The following is a 17,025-nucleotide window of genomic DNA, read 5'->3' as shown; positions in this document are numbered from 1 at the left end:
GCCATCATGCTGTGCAGGGTCAGATCATATCACATCACACAATCATATGCCATCATGTTATAAAGGATCAGATCACATCACACAATCATATGCCATCATGTTATGCAGGATCAGATCATATCACATCACACAATCATTTGCCATCATGTCATGCAGGATTAGATCATATCACATTACAACATCATATGCCATCATGCTGTGCAAGGTCAGATCATATCACATCACACAATCATATGCCATCATGTCATGCAGGATTAGATCATATCAAACCACACCATCATATGCCATCATGTCATGCAGGATTAGATCATATCACATTACACCATCATATGCCATATCATGCTATGCAGGATCAGATCATATCATCACACAATCATGTCATGCAGGATCAGATCATATCACATCACACCATCATATGCCATCATGTCATGCAGGATCAGATCATATCACATCACACAATCATATGCCATCATGCTATGCAGGATCAGATCATATCACATCACACCATCATATGCCATCATGCTGTGCAGGGTCAGATCATATCATATCATATCATGCCAAGCAAGGTCACAACGTCCGATGTAGGGTCACATCATATCCTGCCACCTGCGCTCATATTATAATGAGGTCATGCCACACGAGATCACATCACACGTGTGGCATAATATTACATCATGGGATCACATCATGCCACATGGCCTTTGAAAAATCTCATGTTACATAATGCCAAGTTAATCGGACCATGTGACATATTACAATACAAATAAACTCACATGTGACACATTTGACCATATGCTTGATATGACGTCACAACATCACATCACACGCCTCCACTGTACTGATAGCTGAAGTGGAAACCACGGGACACGTTGGCATGAACGAGGACCGCCATCTAGTGGTCTCTACACGAACAATTCCCAAATGGCGAATTTGTCTGAACGAAATATCCCAGAGATAGCTGTGTACAAACGATTATTAATTATTAACTAGCCGAAAGCACGCGGCGTTGCCCGGGTTCTTTTTGAATGAATTTACTACTATAATTCAGCTTTTACGCGCGGCCGTAGAAGATTTACTACTATAATTCAGCTCAGCTTTTAATTGCGAAATGGGCCCAGCCCGGCCAAAGCGGCCTCGACCGGCCTCACCACTTAGCCTATAACCTTCCCGGGGTCCGTCCCGACATATTTTGTTTCTGAGGTTTCCTCCTATATTTCACCGTTCAGGAGATTAGCGCGTGCAGACAAACAAACAAACAAACAAAAACTTTCTTTTATAGATATAGATAGATTATTATTATTATTATTGATTGTGTACAGGACTTTTCATTCCCTGTGGCACAAATACGAATTTACAAGGTTTCCCCTTTTTGAAAACAAAACAGCACTGTAAAAATGTACATGCTCATGGTATTTTGCAACAGTTTAAGCGCATTTAGAGTTATCTACTTATTACGTATGCACAATGGGAGTGATAGTTTGCAAATTAAAATTGAGAAAAAACACAAGTGCGAGAAGGAAGAGAGAGCGAGAGAGCGAGAGAGCGAGAGAGCGAGAGAGCGAGAGAGAGAGAGAGAGAGAGAGAGAGAGAGAGAGAGAGAGAGAGAGAGAGAGAGAGAGAGAGAGAGAGAGACAAAGACAGAGAGAGAAAGAGAGACAGAGACAAAGACAGAGTGAGAGAGTGAGAGAGTGAGAGAGTGAGAGAGTGAGAGAGTGAGAGAGTGAGAGAGAGAGAGAGAGAGAGAGAGAGAGAGAGAGAGAGAGAGAGAGAGAGACAAAGACAGAGAGACAGAGAGAGAGAGAAAGAGAGACAGATACAGAGACAGAGAGACAGATACAGAGACAGAGAGAGAGAGACACACAGAGAGAGAAATATATATATACATATATATATATATATATATATATATATATATATATATATATATATATATATATATATATATATATATTGTTGCAGACGCGGTTTTAGATGTTATTTTACCGAGCGGTTTGGTATTACCGCGTCCGAACAGTTACTCCCCGATTAGAACCCGATTCCACCCGACGTTGACCAGATCGCCCCACAGATATTCAATCGGGAAACCTCTAAAGCGACCGAAAGAGAAGGAAAAGAGAAAAAGACAGAGTACGGAGGAAGAACAGATTTATTATACACACACAAGCAAAAAGAAAGAACGACCAAAATTATTTACAAGCAATGGATGGAAAAAGCAGTCACACAGTGCATCGTTAGCTTATTCTACTCAATTTACTTAATCCCAAGACAACGAGTAGGACAGGACGTTCACACTTACACAGGGGATATTGCAGGCAGGTAGGGCTTGAGGTGGATTGCTTGAGAGGGAGGCAAGGTCGGAGGCAGCAGCTCTCAATTCCTCGCAGTTTTGGCGGGAAAACCCTCCGTCGCGTATCCGCTGCTGTAGACGTCACGCGCTGGTTCGGCACACCTGCTCCTCTGCTTCTGGTGGAGCCGTCTCCCTCCTTTCAGCGCGTCTCTCCAAAGCTGGTTTCCTTGCCGAGTACCTCTCCTCTTTGGCTTGGAGCGTTTCACATCTCACCGCTCCTCTTGGTGCCGCCTCTTCGCTAATCTCCCAGGTCATCTCATAAAGCAGTCCCTTACAGTTGCTTTTATAACTCGGGGCGGAATCAAGCCGCCGGCTCCGAGGGCACGCCTACCGGGTCGCTCACCGCGGTGCTGATTGGCTGTTAGGGCTGGCTCACTCCTCCCCTCTATGACGAGGTGGAGACACGCCTTTCTTCTCCGAGGTTAGCACATGGGCAATGGCGGCTGGCGGGATTGAACACAACTCGCACCCTTCTTAAAGGAACTTTGGAGAGCGGAGATGTTTGGGGAAATTGCAAGGGCCTATGCTTATTTTATTTGATACAATGCAAAGTCAATCTAGTGGGAAACACATATTTAGCCTACATAGAATAAGGAAATACACTATTTAAAAAGATATATCGTGACCTGCGTGTAAGTTTCATGGAATTAACTAGGAGGACGGCTGCGACCATTATTTACATTAACAGGGTGTTACCATACTTTTGTAACGTTCACATTGTAACGTTTTCACATTCGTTACACTTCCTCCAAAATTGTTACACTTCTTAAAAACCGTTACACTTCTCAAATTCGTTACCCACTTCTCAAAACCGTTACACTGCACCCTCCTTTCCTCAGGCCCAATCTCGGGCCTACTAAACGTTAACTTAGTGTGACACGTAGGTGTAATTCCCTCTACAATTAACCTGACCCTGAGTGTGACAATCTTAAAACACAAATAAGTATGTCCCCCTATTGCATTGCACCCTGTCTAACAGACTCAAGCCCACAGCTAACCGAATTACAGAATTATTCTCAAACTATACATTTACGGTGGGGAGCATTATTTACAATGACGTGATTTCTTATTTACAACGCAACCCAGGACCTGTGTTTTTTTTTTTTTTTTTTTTTTTTTAGGGAACAAGAAAAAGAAATTCCTGTTGGGAGGGAGGAGACAGCACGCATTGCATCGATGCACCAGTACCAATACCACCAAAGCACCCAAAAGCACCACAAGCACCACAAAGCACCAAAAGCACCACAAAGCACCAAAAGCACCACTCGGTGCGCAGTCACCATGGTTCATAATAAACACAACAAAACAACTGGTGGTGGTCTTCTCTTTCTCTGCTGGGCCGATGTTCTTCCCGACGTCTTCTGGCTTCATGCGGCCTATTTGGAAATAATAAAAAGCACAACTTGTGTTCGTTTTTATTTAGGGCCTCAGGGGCCAACTAAGGATGGTCCACCTGTTTGGCATAGGTGCCACCTTACCGAGGTCCGCAAGCAAGATTCCCTGGCCATTATGGCTGGTCTCCAACAGAGGTGCCCTGCCCCAGAACCTGGGGTCCATCAAGTGGTACTTGGCCGCAGAACAGCGGTCCATAAAGTGGTACATCAACGCAATGCATGCTGGTTCTGGGAATCTCGGGCGCACAATGGCCACCTCACGCACGCTCCCCTCGGCACCCAATGGCGCACAGGTCATGTGGGAGACAAAAGAAAGACAATTGAGCGAGGGGTAAGGTCACAAGGGTACACGTCAATAAGGCAATGCAAGGCGAAATGCGTACGGAGGGCGAAGTGAGAAAGCTCGTCCCTACCGTACGTCACCCCCCTGTCACCTACACTACCCTTGCCCTTACCCCATATGTACAAGATCTACACATTACCAATTCGTCACTACTGTCACGTCTTCCCCATATTTCCCCTATACCAAATTAGTCTCCACAATCCCTCTACTTCAAAATTTGCCATCACCAAATTCATCATCAATCCTCATAAGGAGGCAGAGATGGAACATCAAAGCACAATGTCACACCCACGTCATGATGCGTCTCACAATCCAAACATTTGCACAGTAAAAAATAATTAAACATGGCATGGTGCGGAGTACCTGTCACCTCAGGTGAGTGGATGCAGATGGTGCGAGGAGACTTCATCCTAACTACTTTCTAAATGACATTAACACACTTTACACTACCCGGGGTCTTTCCCTGCCAATCCATTGGCCAACTTACACTACGGGTTCTAAAAACCAATTCCCATTGACCAAACTGTGGTGCTTCTCAATTTGGGGTCTCACTCCCCCGATTCATCTCCCGGTGCCCTCGCACAATTTCTGGGCTGCGACGTGTAGCTCTCCCAGCAGGTCTACCCACCTGCACACCTCCACCACTGCAGTTGCCACCCGAGCTTACCTAGCTCCTCACCCTAACCTAACTAACTGGGGAAGGCCCTCTCCTGGCTGTGTCACCCCTTGGTGCCCTCTGGCACTGGGCTACCCAGGTCCGTCCTCCGGATCCTCGGGCCCCATCCACAACAACTACTACCGGCTCCCAGAGCCCACCTGTGGCCTCACCTGGCCGACATCCTCACAGTGGTGGGGCGCCCAACCAACTACACACACTAACAGGCCACATGCCCAGCCATTTCCACAACACTAATGCACCCATCCAAAGACCATTCTTTCACCCGCACCACAGATGCCAATATCCAACCACAATTTACCTGTACCCTCTACCTAACACTTACACTATCCGCCCCGGGTATCCGTGATGGGGGTCCACTCTTCCCCCATTCACACCTTCGCACCATCCACTCCACTCCACAATTTCCACCATACTCACTCCACGACCATCCATTCCAATACTCCAGATATTTATTCCACACAACCATTCTCCATACCTGTTGTTGCACACCTGTGCACTCACACCTGGTGCCACCTGCACCCTCCTTTCTTCCTGGACCATTTGGTCAACACAACACGCAATCACCACTACTCCCTCATACACTGCTCCACACACCTGTTCAGTTGCACACCTGTGCAATCACACCTGTTCAATTCTCACCTGTTCAATCTTCAAACACACGGCATCATCTCAGCTAACTACTCCCCTCTGAAACTTGCGCTTCCCAGTCGTCCCTTTAAACTATTGCGCTCCCACGTCATTATCATCCACACTAAACTACCTGCGTCCCCACTACAGGTATCAGTCACTAACTAACCTTAACGTCACCTAATGTCATCTTCGCTAGATCCCTATCAATATAACCTAACCCACCCGGGCTAGTTTTCACTGCCATCAACCCCATAAGCTATACGCATTTGCCCCACCTGTCTGTGAGGGATGGTGGATTTGCCATCCCACCACATCGGGGGTCTCTCACTATCAATTTCGCACACCTAAATCCAACCAATCAAAAATTTTCCATTTACTGCCAATTCTACCCACTATTATAAATTTCGTATCAAATCACTATCACTATCACCATCACCCGTCTACTTATTACATCCTCTCGGTGCGCCAATTCCCTTCTAAAGCTCGGCTTCGTAAAGCCGAGCCATGAACGCGGGTTCTTTTGTGCCGGCGGCTGGATGCATCCGGCACTCGGTGCAGGGACGGGGGCTTACCCGGGCCGAGATCCCACGCACCACCTCGGCGTGGAGCCATCCAATGTCCCGATCTCGACCTGCCGGCACGTCTCAATAGAAAGTGGACGCCATGACGACCTTCCTATCGGCCTGCCCGCTCCGCCTAGTGGAGCCCGGACGCGGCCGTTCCAAGCGAGGCACAGCGTGGATCGCGTACGGCGGTTCTTTCGAAACCGCCGTGGTTCGGATCCCCGCTGGTCCTCGCGGCACGCGAAGCTGCCCGACGCGCACCGAGGGCCCGATTCGGCTATAAGTCGTTCTAACCTCTAACCTGGTTACCGTCGATGCTTCACCTGCATGCTTACAAGCATACGCTACCCCTTTCTTGCTCATACATGCAGCCGTTTCCATGCTCCTCGTCGTACCTTTTCTTACACACCTCGGTACCCACATTCCGCTCACCGACTTGGTCACACACCTGACCACCGAACACCTTGGCACACATTCGTCGCTCGCACACCTCACCAACACACCTCCTCGCGCCCCTTCCTCGGTCACCTCCTCTGTGACAATCACAGGTGTGCTCTCACTCGCACACCCAACCACGTGCCTCACTACCAATTCCAGCGTGCATTCCCACTCACGCTCTACCATTCCAGGTGTGCATCCTTCCATTCCAGGTGTACACCCTCGCTCACCTGTCATAACCAACTCACGCTCCGTGTCACTCTCACTACTCTCACCACCACTCTTGACAACGCACTCACCCTTACTCCCGACAGCGCACTCTTTCCTCATGCACCTGTCCGTTACACACCTTTCTCGCGCATCCTCTTGTGCACACTTTTCCGTTACTTCCTCCGTAACACTCACCACACCGCGCTTCCATGTGCTCCCTCGCACACGCGCTACGTCCAACTCACTCTTGACGGCACACTCACTCCTCGGCGTGCACTTTTTCCTCACACACCCCATGGTCGGACATTCTCGCACACCTCTTTTTTCGCACACCAGACCTGTTGCACACTTCACCAACGGCCTTTCACGAACACCCGGATCCAAACCAATCCCCAAGCCGACTGAAGCTTTCCTCACATCATATACATTGCCACTCACCTCCGTACCTCGTCTCCGCACCTCCTTTGCCACGTGCAAACTCTTTATTTGGTTAGTGAGCATCACATTATGAGTTGAGCACCGACCTTGTACATATTCCGCTATCTCCTCCTTTATTTCTCTCTTAGTTTCTGTCCGTCTCTTCTTAATTTCACTCACCTCTTCTTCCACTTCCTCTAATTTTTGTTTAACCTCTTTTATTTCTCGGTGCGTCTCCTCAAGTTCGTCCTCTAAGGCTACCGTGACCGTCTCTATGTGCTTCCTCACCTGCCGGCTCCGCCTAGTGGAGCCCGGACGCGGCCGTTCCAAGCGAGGCACAGCGTGGATCGCGTACGGTGGTTCTTTCGAAACCGCCGTGGTTCGGATCCCCGCTGGTCCTCGCGGCACGCGAAGCTGCCCGACGCGCACCGAGGGCCCGATTCGGCTATAAGTCATTCTAACCTCTAACCTGGTTACCGTCGATGCTTCACCTGCATGCTTACAAGCATACGCTACCCCTTTCTTGCTCATACATGCAGCCGTTTCCATGCTCCTCGTCGTACCTTTTCTTACACACCTCGGTACCCTCATTCCGCTCACCGACTTGGTCACACACCTGACCACCGAACACCGTGGCACACATTCGTCGCTCGCACACCTCACCAACACACCTCCTCACGCCCCTTCCTCGGTCACCTCCTCTGTGACAATCACAGGTGTGCTCTCACTCGCACACCCAACCACGTGCCTCACTACCAATTCCAGCGTGCATTCCCACTCACGCTCTACCATTCCAGGTGTGCATCCTTCCATTCCAGGTGTCGTACCTCGTCGTACCCTTTGTCTCCATTATCTCTGTCACCTCGTCCACCCTCATTGTCAGTTCCTCACGTACCATCTGACATTGCTTCTGTGTCGCTATTAATTCGTTTTTAATTTCTTTTTGTATCGCCTTTAACCCTCCTAGTACCGCAGTGTTCTTTTGAACCTGCTCCACTAGTTCTTTTTGTCCCTCTGTCAGCTGTTCCACCTCCTCCGTCAGACCCTCTATGCCCCCTTGTAACTTAGCCGTATTATTTCTCACCTCTTTCTCCATACGCTTCTCACCTCGCTTTACCTCCTCGCATCGCCCCGAAACCTCCTCACTCACACCTCGTCGTATTTCCTCCATCTCTTTTGTAGATGCCACCCTCATCTGTCCCAATTCATCCCTCTGAGCATCCAGTTTACTTTCTAACCCGATTTGCGCCTCCTCTATCTGGTTCCCCATTCGTTTGATTTCCCTGGCAGATTGTTCCCCTATTTCCTGCAATTTGTCCTCCATCCTATTTTCTAACCCCATTAACCCATTTTTTACCCCCTCTAACTGATTCTCCTGGGCAGCCATTCTATCTTCCACCCCCGTTAACCCATTCTTTACCTCTTTTATCCCGTTGTCTAACCCCTCAAAATTATTGTCTAACTTCTCAAATTTCTTGTCTAACTCCTCAAAATTATTGTCGAACTTCCCAAATTTCTTGTCTAACTCCTCACCGGTACCCCTCGCTTCGTCCCTCATTACCCCCATTTGGTTTCCCATTACCCCCATTTGGTTTCCCATTACCCCCATTTGGCTTCCCATTCTGTTTTCCATCCCTTTGAAATTATCGTCTGTTTTTACCATAAAGGCCATCATCTGTTTCATAAACAGGTCCAAATTCATTGGCATCTCTGGCTCGGCTGCCGCGACCACGGCCAAATTTGGTGCCGCTACACCCACGTGCGCGAGGACGCCATTTTGTGCACCTGATACCCCCTCAACCACATTGCCAATGTTCTCCTCCTCCCTTTCCTCCACATACATTTCCCAGAGGTCCTGGGTCGATTCCACCCTGTCTATCTCTCCCACCGACATCCGATCGCCTTGATTGTCCATGGCGCGATCTCAAAATTCGGGTTTTATAAAACAACACAATTTCGGCAGCTCGTAATTTTGACCAAATTTTTTTCTAGATGTTTTTAAAAAAAAATTTGGTTCGGGCCCCGAATCTCACTCCCAACACCAATTGTTACAGATATAACACAATTGGTGTTCCAAAATTTGGGCCTAACAAATTTAGTCCCAGGTCCGAATCCAACTCCTGACAACCAATTGTTGCAGACGCGGTTTTAGATGTTATTTTACCGAGCGGTTTGGTATTACCGCGTCCGAACAGTTACTCCCCGATTAGAACCCGATTCCACCCGACGTTGACCAGATCGCCCCACAGATATTCAATCGGGAAACCTCTAAAGCGACCGAAAGAGAAGGAAAAGAGAAAAAGACAGAGTACGGAGGAAGAACAGATTTATTATACACACACAAGCAAAAAGAAAGAACGACCAAAATTATTTACAAGCAATGGATGGAAAAAGCAGTCACACAGTGCATCGTTAGCTTATTCTACTCAATTTACTTAATCCCAAGACAACGAGTAGGACAGGACGTTCACACTTACACAGGGGATATTGCAGGCAGGTAGGGCTTGAGGTGGATTGCTTGAGAGGGAGGCAAGGTCGGAGGCAGCAGCTCTCAATTCCTCGCGGTTTTGGCGGGAAAACCCTCCGTCGCGTATCCGCTGCTGTAGACGTCACGCGCTGGTTCGGCACACCTGCTCCTCTGCTTCTGGTGGAGCCATCTCCCTCCTTTCAGCGCGTCTCTCCAAAGCTGGTTTCCTTGCCGAGTACCTCTCCTCTTTGGCTTGGAGCGTTTCGCATCTCACCGCTCCTCTTGGTGCCGCCTCTTCGCTCATCTCCCAGGTCATCTCATAAAGCAGTCCCTTACAGTTGCTTTTATAACTCGGGGCGGAATCAAGCCGCCGGCTCCGAAGGCACGCCTACCGGGTCGCTCACCGCGGTGCTGATTGGCTGTTAGGGCTGGCTCACTCCTCCCCTCTATGACGAGGTGGAGACACGCCTTTCTTCTCCGAGGTTAGCACATGGGCAATGGCGGCTTGCGGGATTGAACACAACTCGCACCCTTCTTAAAGGAACTTTGGAGAGCGGAGATGTTTGGGGAAATTGCAAGGGCATATGCTTATTTTGTTTGATACAATGCAAAGTCAATCTAGTGGGAAACACATATTTAGCCTACATAGAATAAGGAAATACACTATTTAAAAAGATATATCGTGACCTGCGTGTAAGTTTCATGGAATTAACTAGGAGGACGGCTGCGACCATTATTTACATTAACAGGGTGTTACCATACTTTTGTAACGTTCACATTGTAACGTTTTCACATTCGTTACACTTCCTCCAAAATTGTTACACTTCTTAAAAACCGTTACACTTCTCAAATTCGTTACCCACTTCTCAAAACCGTTACAATATATATATACACAAGGAGAAAGGAGCGAAAGGATGTGTAATTTACATCAACCAGGTAGATAGTAGGGTAAAGAATCAGAATTCTAAATTTGAAGATGATGCAAAGCTTGGAGGTAGAGAGGGCATTGATCAGATTCAGGAAAGTATTCATAGTTTAATAGATTGGGAAAAAGACTGGCAAACTCAGTTTACTATAAACAAATGGAAGGTGCTGTGGATGGGTAAGCAAGCATACATCCCAAATTTGGTCATGGTAAATTTGAGTCTACCCAATTGCTGGGGGTTGCCCAGGTCGGCCATGTGAGAAACAACTTGATTTCAATTGATTGTTACATTTGGAACATGTAACATTTGTGGTGCTTGTGTTTCGTTTTGTTTTTTACAGGGCAAGTGTGCGCGTCTAATGCTGCAGTAGGGTGTGATGTGGTTTACCACGCGTTGCTTTTAGCTACGGCTGCCGAGTTTCGCTTGCGATCGAAAAGAAGGCCGAGTGTGTAAGCCCTTCCTTCCAGTACATAGCCTCTACCCTTGCCAAGACTTTCAGACTACCTCCTGGTGGTGCACCATGGTAACAGTGTTCTTGTGGGCACTGACTAAATGTCTGGGTGGATCTCGAGGTCGGTTGGTACTCTAGAGGTGCAGTGTGTATGGCCATCCATTGTGAGGACTTGCTGTGACACTCACAAATCCAACCAGGGTAGGTGGAGCTCTTCAGCCTTGGTAGGCAGTCCACCTAGGAGAAGGAAACTCTGATTGCAAATCCCCCTGCTGTCCTGTAGGGTATGTCTCTTTAGACAAAGGCTAGGTCCACAGATGTTTCTATAGTGGCGTCAGGAAGGGCATCCGGCCACAAATAAACATGCCTCAAGTATGCGTTTTAGGGAAGCGGCCATTTGTTGAATCATGGGTTGCACATGCAAGCATGGAAACGGCCGTAAAACGATGATGATGATGATGATGATGATGATGATGTTACATTTTGAATACGAATCAAAAATGAATCGGAAAACAAACCTGCCGTTTAGCTGTACTTTGATTCTGAATTTGGCAAATTGTACAGAATCTCGTCCTGATCGCACATGCGCAGAGAGAATTGAGGTAGTTGTTTTACTATGTCTGGCAATCAAACAAAATTGATCATTTTGAACAGGAAACTTGTGTTGTTTTGAAGGGACATCATAAAGGACACCAATGACAGGCACGACGAACTAACATAACGAGTTGTTGTTGTTGTTGTATAGCCCCAGACAGTTCTCTTGAACAAGCCCGCAGCACAGAGACAGCCAATCGATCTCACAGGAGCGATCCAGAGAACCCCCCCCCCCCCCCATGCCCAGGATGGTGTACCTGGCCTTCACGAAGTCAGAGAGAGAAAAAGAGAGAGAAACGGAGAGAAAAAGAAGAGCCAGAGACAAGAGAGAAAGGGCCGGTATGTACGTCTATGGAGACTGATCGGCACACTGATTCTAGAATCACAGAGTTATTCCAGAATCACGCAGTTATTATAGAGTCGCACAGTCATTCTAGAGTCGCACAGCTATTCTAGAGTCGCACAGTTATTCTAGAGTCACAGAGTTCTTCCAGAATCACGCAGTTATTATAGAGTCGCACAGTTATTCTAGAGTCACGCAGCTATTCTAGAGTCGCACAGCTATTCTAGAGTCGCACAGCTATTCTAGAGTCGTACAGCTATTCTAGAGCCGCACAGCTATTCTAGAGCCGCACCACTATTCTAGAGTCACGCAGTTATTCTAGAGCCAGAGAGTTATTCTAGAGCCACAGAGTTCTTCCAAAGACACATAGTTATTCTAGAGACACACAGTTATTCTAGAGTCATGCAGTTATTCTAGAGTCACATAGTTATCATAGAGTCACACAGTTATTCTAGTCACACAGTTATTCTAGAGTCACATAGTTATTCTCGAGTCACATAGCTATTCCAGAGCCACACAGTTATTCTAGTCACACAGTTATTCTAGAGTCACATAGTTATTCTCGAGTCACATAGCTATTCCAGAGCCACACAGTTATTCTAGTCACGCAGTTATTGCAGAGCCACACAGTTATTCTAGAGTCACACAGTTATTCTAGAGTCACACAGTTATTCTAGAGTCACATAGTTATTCTAGAGTCACATAGTTATTCTAGAGCCACACAGTTATTCTAGTCACACAGTTATTGTAGAGCCACACAGTTATTGTAGAGCCACACAGTTATTATAGAGTCACACAGTTATTCTGGAGCCACACAGTTATTATAGTCATGCAGTTATTGTAGAGTCACACAGCTTTTCTAGAGTTACACGGTTATTCGAGAGCCACACAGCTATTCTAGAGTCACACGGTTATTCTAGAGCCACACATTTATTCTAGAGCCACACAGTTATTCTAGAGCCACACAGCTATTCTAGAGCCACATAGTTATTCTAGAGGAAAAAAGTTATTCTAGTCATGCAGTTATTCTTGAGTCACACAGCTATTCTAGAGTCACGCAGTTATTCTAGAGTCACGCAGTTATTCTAGCGTCACGCAGTTATTCTAGAGTCACGCAGTTATCCTGGAGTCACAGCTATTCTCGAGTCACACAGCTATTCTAGAGTCGCACAACTATTCTAGAGTCAAGCAGCTATTCTAGAGTCACACAGTTATTCCAGAGTCACAGTTATTATAGTCACACAGTTATTCTAGAGTTGCACAGTTATTCTAGAGTCACGCAGTTATTCTAGCGTCACGCAGTTATTCTAGAGTCACGCAGTTATCCTGGAGTCACAGCTATTCTCGAGTCACACAGCTATTCTAGAGTCGCACAACTATTCTAGAGTCAAGCAGCTATTCTAGAGTCACACAGTTATTCCAGAGTCACATAGTTATTATAGTCACACAGTTATTCTAGAGCCACAGAGTTATTCTAAGGCACATAGTTGTTCTGGAGTCACACAGTTATTCCAAAGTCACACAGCTATTCTAGAACCACAGCTTTATTCTAGAGGCACATCGCTATTCTAGAGTCACACAGTTATTCTAGTCACAGATTTATTCTAGAGTCGCATAGTTATTCTAGAGTCACACTGTTATTCTGGAGTCATGTATTTATTCTAGTCACAGCGTTATTCCAAAGTTGCGCAGCTATTCTAGAGTCACACAGTTATTCTAGAGTCACAGAGTTAATCTAAATTCACACAGTTGTTCTAGAGTCACACAGTTATTAATTATATAGTCACAGTTATTCTTGAGTCACACAGTTATTCTAGAGCCGCACAGTTATTCTAGTCACACAGTTATTCTAGAGCCACAGAGTTATTTTAGAGTCACATAGTTATTCCAGAGATACTTGTATGGTTTTTCTAGAGTCGTGCAGTTATTCTGGAGTCACATAGTTATTATTGAGTCACAGTTATTTTAGAGTCACACAGTTATTCTAGAGCCATATAGTTATTCTAGAGCCACACAGTTATTCTAGAGTCACACAGTTATTCTAGAGTTGCACAGTTATCCTAGAGCCACACAGTTATTCTAGAGTCACACAGTTATTCTCGAGCCACATAGTTATTCTCGAGTCATATAGTTATTCTGGAGTCACACAATTATTCTAGAGTCATGCATTTATTCAAGAGTCACAGCATTTTTCTAGCCGCATAGCTATTCTAATCACACAGTTATTCTAGAGTCACAGCATTATTTTAGAATCACATAGTTATTCTAGAGTCACACTGTTATTCTAGAGCCAAGCAGTTATTCTAGAGTCACATAGTTATTTATTCTATAGTCACAGTTATCCTTGAGTCACACAGTTATTCTAGAATCACACAGTTGTTCTAGAGTCCCGCAGTTGTTATAGAGTCACGCAGTTGTTATAGAGTTACGCAGTTATTCTAGAGTCACACAGTTATCCTAGAGTCACAGTTATTCTATAGTCACAGTTATTCTAGAGTCACAGTTATTCTAGAGTCACACAGCTATTCTAGAGTCACACGGCTATTCAAGAGTCACTCAGTTTTTCTAGAATCACACAGTTATTCTGGAGTCACGCAGTTATTCTAGAGTCACGCAGTTATTCTTCTCCAGAAGGCACAGTCCATAGCTCGTTTCATCTAAATTAATGAAAACAATAATTGTAGTAATATAATAATTTATGAGCGACACAAAAAATGGTATGCAAGATATTAACCATATGAACTTTATGAAAAACTACTAAACCCATGAATAGTACTTTTCATCTTGCATTCGATTTGAAATATGTAACGTCATACTACTGCAAAAATTCCCGATCTTTCATCCAATTCAAAAATGCTAAATCTTTGGACATACCCTTCTGTAGAACACAAATTATATAAACAATCCAACCGTGTCCGCCATGCTCAATTCCATGATTTCAATCTGTATTATAAAACAGGAGTGTCTGTCTGTCCGTCCACACCCAAACTCCTCAGTTTTGGGGCAAGCCCCACCAAACCTTCACTGGAACGTTTTGGGGTCCTATCGGATGTTGTAAGGTAGGTAAGAGGTTTCATAAATTCCTCAATACAATTATGATTTTATAATCGACTCAATACGAACCTGCCCCGAATCCGGAAGTGAACAGATGACGACAATGGGCTGGTTTGAGAATATCTCATGAAGAATATCTCATAACTCTGCCATAAAGCCCAGGTCGGTGGTGTGTTGCAGTGATGTTTGTCCTTCTGGAAGTTTCTCCCATCTCCACACAGGATCTCTGGAGCTCAGCCAGAGTGACCATCGGGTTCTTGGTCACCTCTCTTACCAAGGCCCTTCTCCCCCGATTGCTCAGTTTGGCCGGGCGGCCAGCTCTAGGAAGAGTCCTGGTTGTTCCAAACTTCTTCCATTTAAGATTTATGGAGGCCACTGTGCTCTTGGGAAGCTTCAATGCAGCAGAAATGTTTTTGTAGGCTTCCCCAGATCTGTGCCTCGACACAATCCTGTCTCTGAGCTCTGCAGGCAGTTCCTTCGACCTCATGGCTTGGTTTTTGCTCCGATATGCATTGTCAGCTGTGAGACCTTATATAGACAGGTGTGTGCCTTTCCAAATCATGTCCAATCAATTGAATTTACCACAGGTGGACTCCAATCAAGGTGTAGAAACATCTCAAAGATGATCAAGAGAAATGGGAGGCACCTGAGCTAAATTTCAAGTGTCATAGCAAATGAACCTGAACCTGCGTAAGCATCTGAATACTTATGCCAATGTGATATTTTAGTTTTTTCTTTTCAATAAATTTGCAAAACTTTCTAAAATCCTGTTTTCTCTTTGCCATTATGGGGTATTGAGTGGAGATTGATGAGGGAAAAAATGAATTTAAACGATTTCAGCATAAGGCTGCAACATAACAAAATGTGAAAAAAGTGAAGGGGTCTGAATACTTTCTGAATGCACTGTATGACTAAAGAGTTGGTTTGGTGACAAGAACAAGCCGAATAGATTTTGGTTCAGGTCAGAATCCAGATCCGGCCTATCATTGGGATAGAAAACAAACTGTTCAGCCTGGCGGAGGTATGCGCTCTACCGAGTGCCCTTCTAGTTATAATCTCTTCTTTTGTTCCACAAGGGCACGAGTGTAGTGATGAGAACACTGCATTTTATAAAAACAAATCCCACATTTTGTGGATAAACAAAATGTTGTTCATGGAAATATTGGAATATGAGAGAAGTAGGAATTCATTTGTTTACCATGCTGGACGCATTGGTGACATCGGACAGAAAATCCTTGTAGACGGATAACTTGGACAACTTGCGCTGTAGCCGCACTTGCTTGTCCTCCAAACTGGCTACTTCGCCGCACAGCCTGCCTAGCTCCTTCTTCTTCTCAGTCCGGGCCTCACGCTCCACACTGGCTCTTTTGATGGCTCGGCTCCTCTTCGACTCATTCTGCTGCAAAGCGTTAGGGATGAGAGTTTGTGAATATTTAGAAAATTGTTTGGGAATCATCTGTTTAATATGTATGCAGCAGGGGCAGGGAAATAAATTGAGAAAAATGGAGAGAAGGGAATAGAATAGCGAGAAGAGATGGTGGTGAGAGGAGCAGAGACATGAATGAAAATTTTGGCGAATTGAATAAGGGAAAGGAACGTGCATTTTAGGGGGGAGACGGAATATAAAACAAGTACAGATACATTCAAAATACACCACCCCCTTGCCAAATCTCTATTATAATAGCCGTAGATGATTCTGTCTGTCTGTCTGTTGGGCGTCTGTCCGGGGTGTGGCTTACTCGGTTTGCAGAGTAGCTCCACCCATTCTGGGAGAGCCTTCGCTTCATATAAACAAATATCCACCATTTTCTTAACTCGCATAGCTTTGAGGCCTGTTTTGTAGGCCCGTGGTGTCTTGCTCTCTCTCCCAGTTTTATTTCAAATCAAATTCGATATATCATTTCATTTTTCACAGTCGCTAACATAGTTTTAGACTCGGTTGAAAAAAAACGGGAAGAAAATCCGATGAAAGTTGCCGTTTATAGAACGAAATGAATTATCAAACGCCTGTAACTTCAAGGCCATTGAGTCTCTCTCACGCCTTTATCTCCAATCTAACTCACCATCTGATTTCATTTTTATCGATGGTTTTGGACTCGGTGTCAGCAAGGCGGGAAAATGCAGAGATATATTTTAAAAAATACACCATATCACCGCCCACCGCCCAAA

At 45.6% G+C, this 17,025-nt stretch overlaps 1 protein-coding gene across 1 annotated transcript in view; it reads right to left on the bottom strand.

The window, feature by feature from the left end:
• LOC137417521 (coiled-coil domain-containing protein 42 homolog) overlaps positions 1–17,025 on the bottom strand; it is a 91,576-nt gene that overhangs the window by 39,473 nt on the left and 35,078 nt on the right. Inside the window, exon 6 of the mRNA XM_078785588.1 lies at positions 16,055–16,255. Coding sequence (XP_078641714.1) covers positions 16,055–16,255 — 201 coding nt within the window. The remainder of the gene's footprint in view (positions 1–16,054; positions 16,256–17,025) is intronic.

This window comes from Myxine glutinosa, chromosome 1 (assembly GCF_964187855.1).
Source record: "Myxine glutinosa chromosome 1, kmMyxGlut1.1, whole genome shotgun sequence".
Taxonomy (NCBI): Eukaryota; Metazoa; Chordata; class Myxini; order Myxiniformes; family Myxinidae; genus Myxine; species Myxine glutinosa.
Note: the sequence above shows the minus strand (reverse complement) of the source record. Positions and strands in the feature narration are given on the sequence as shown.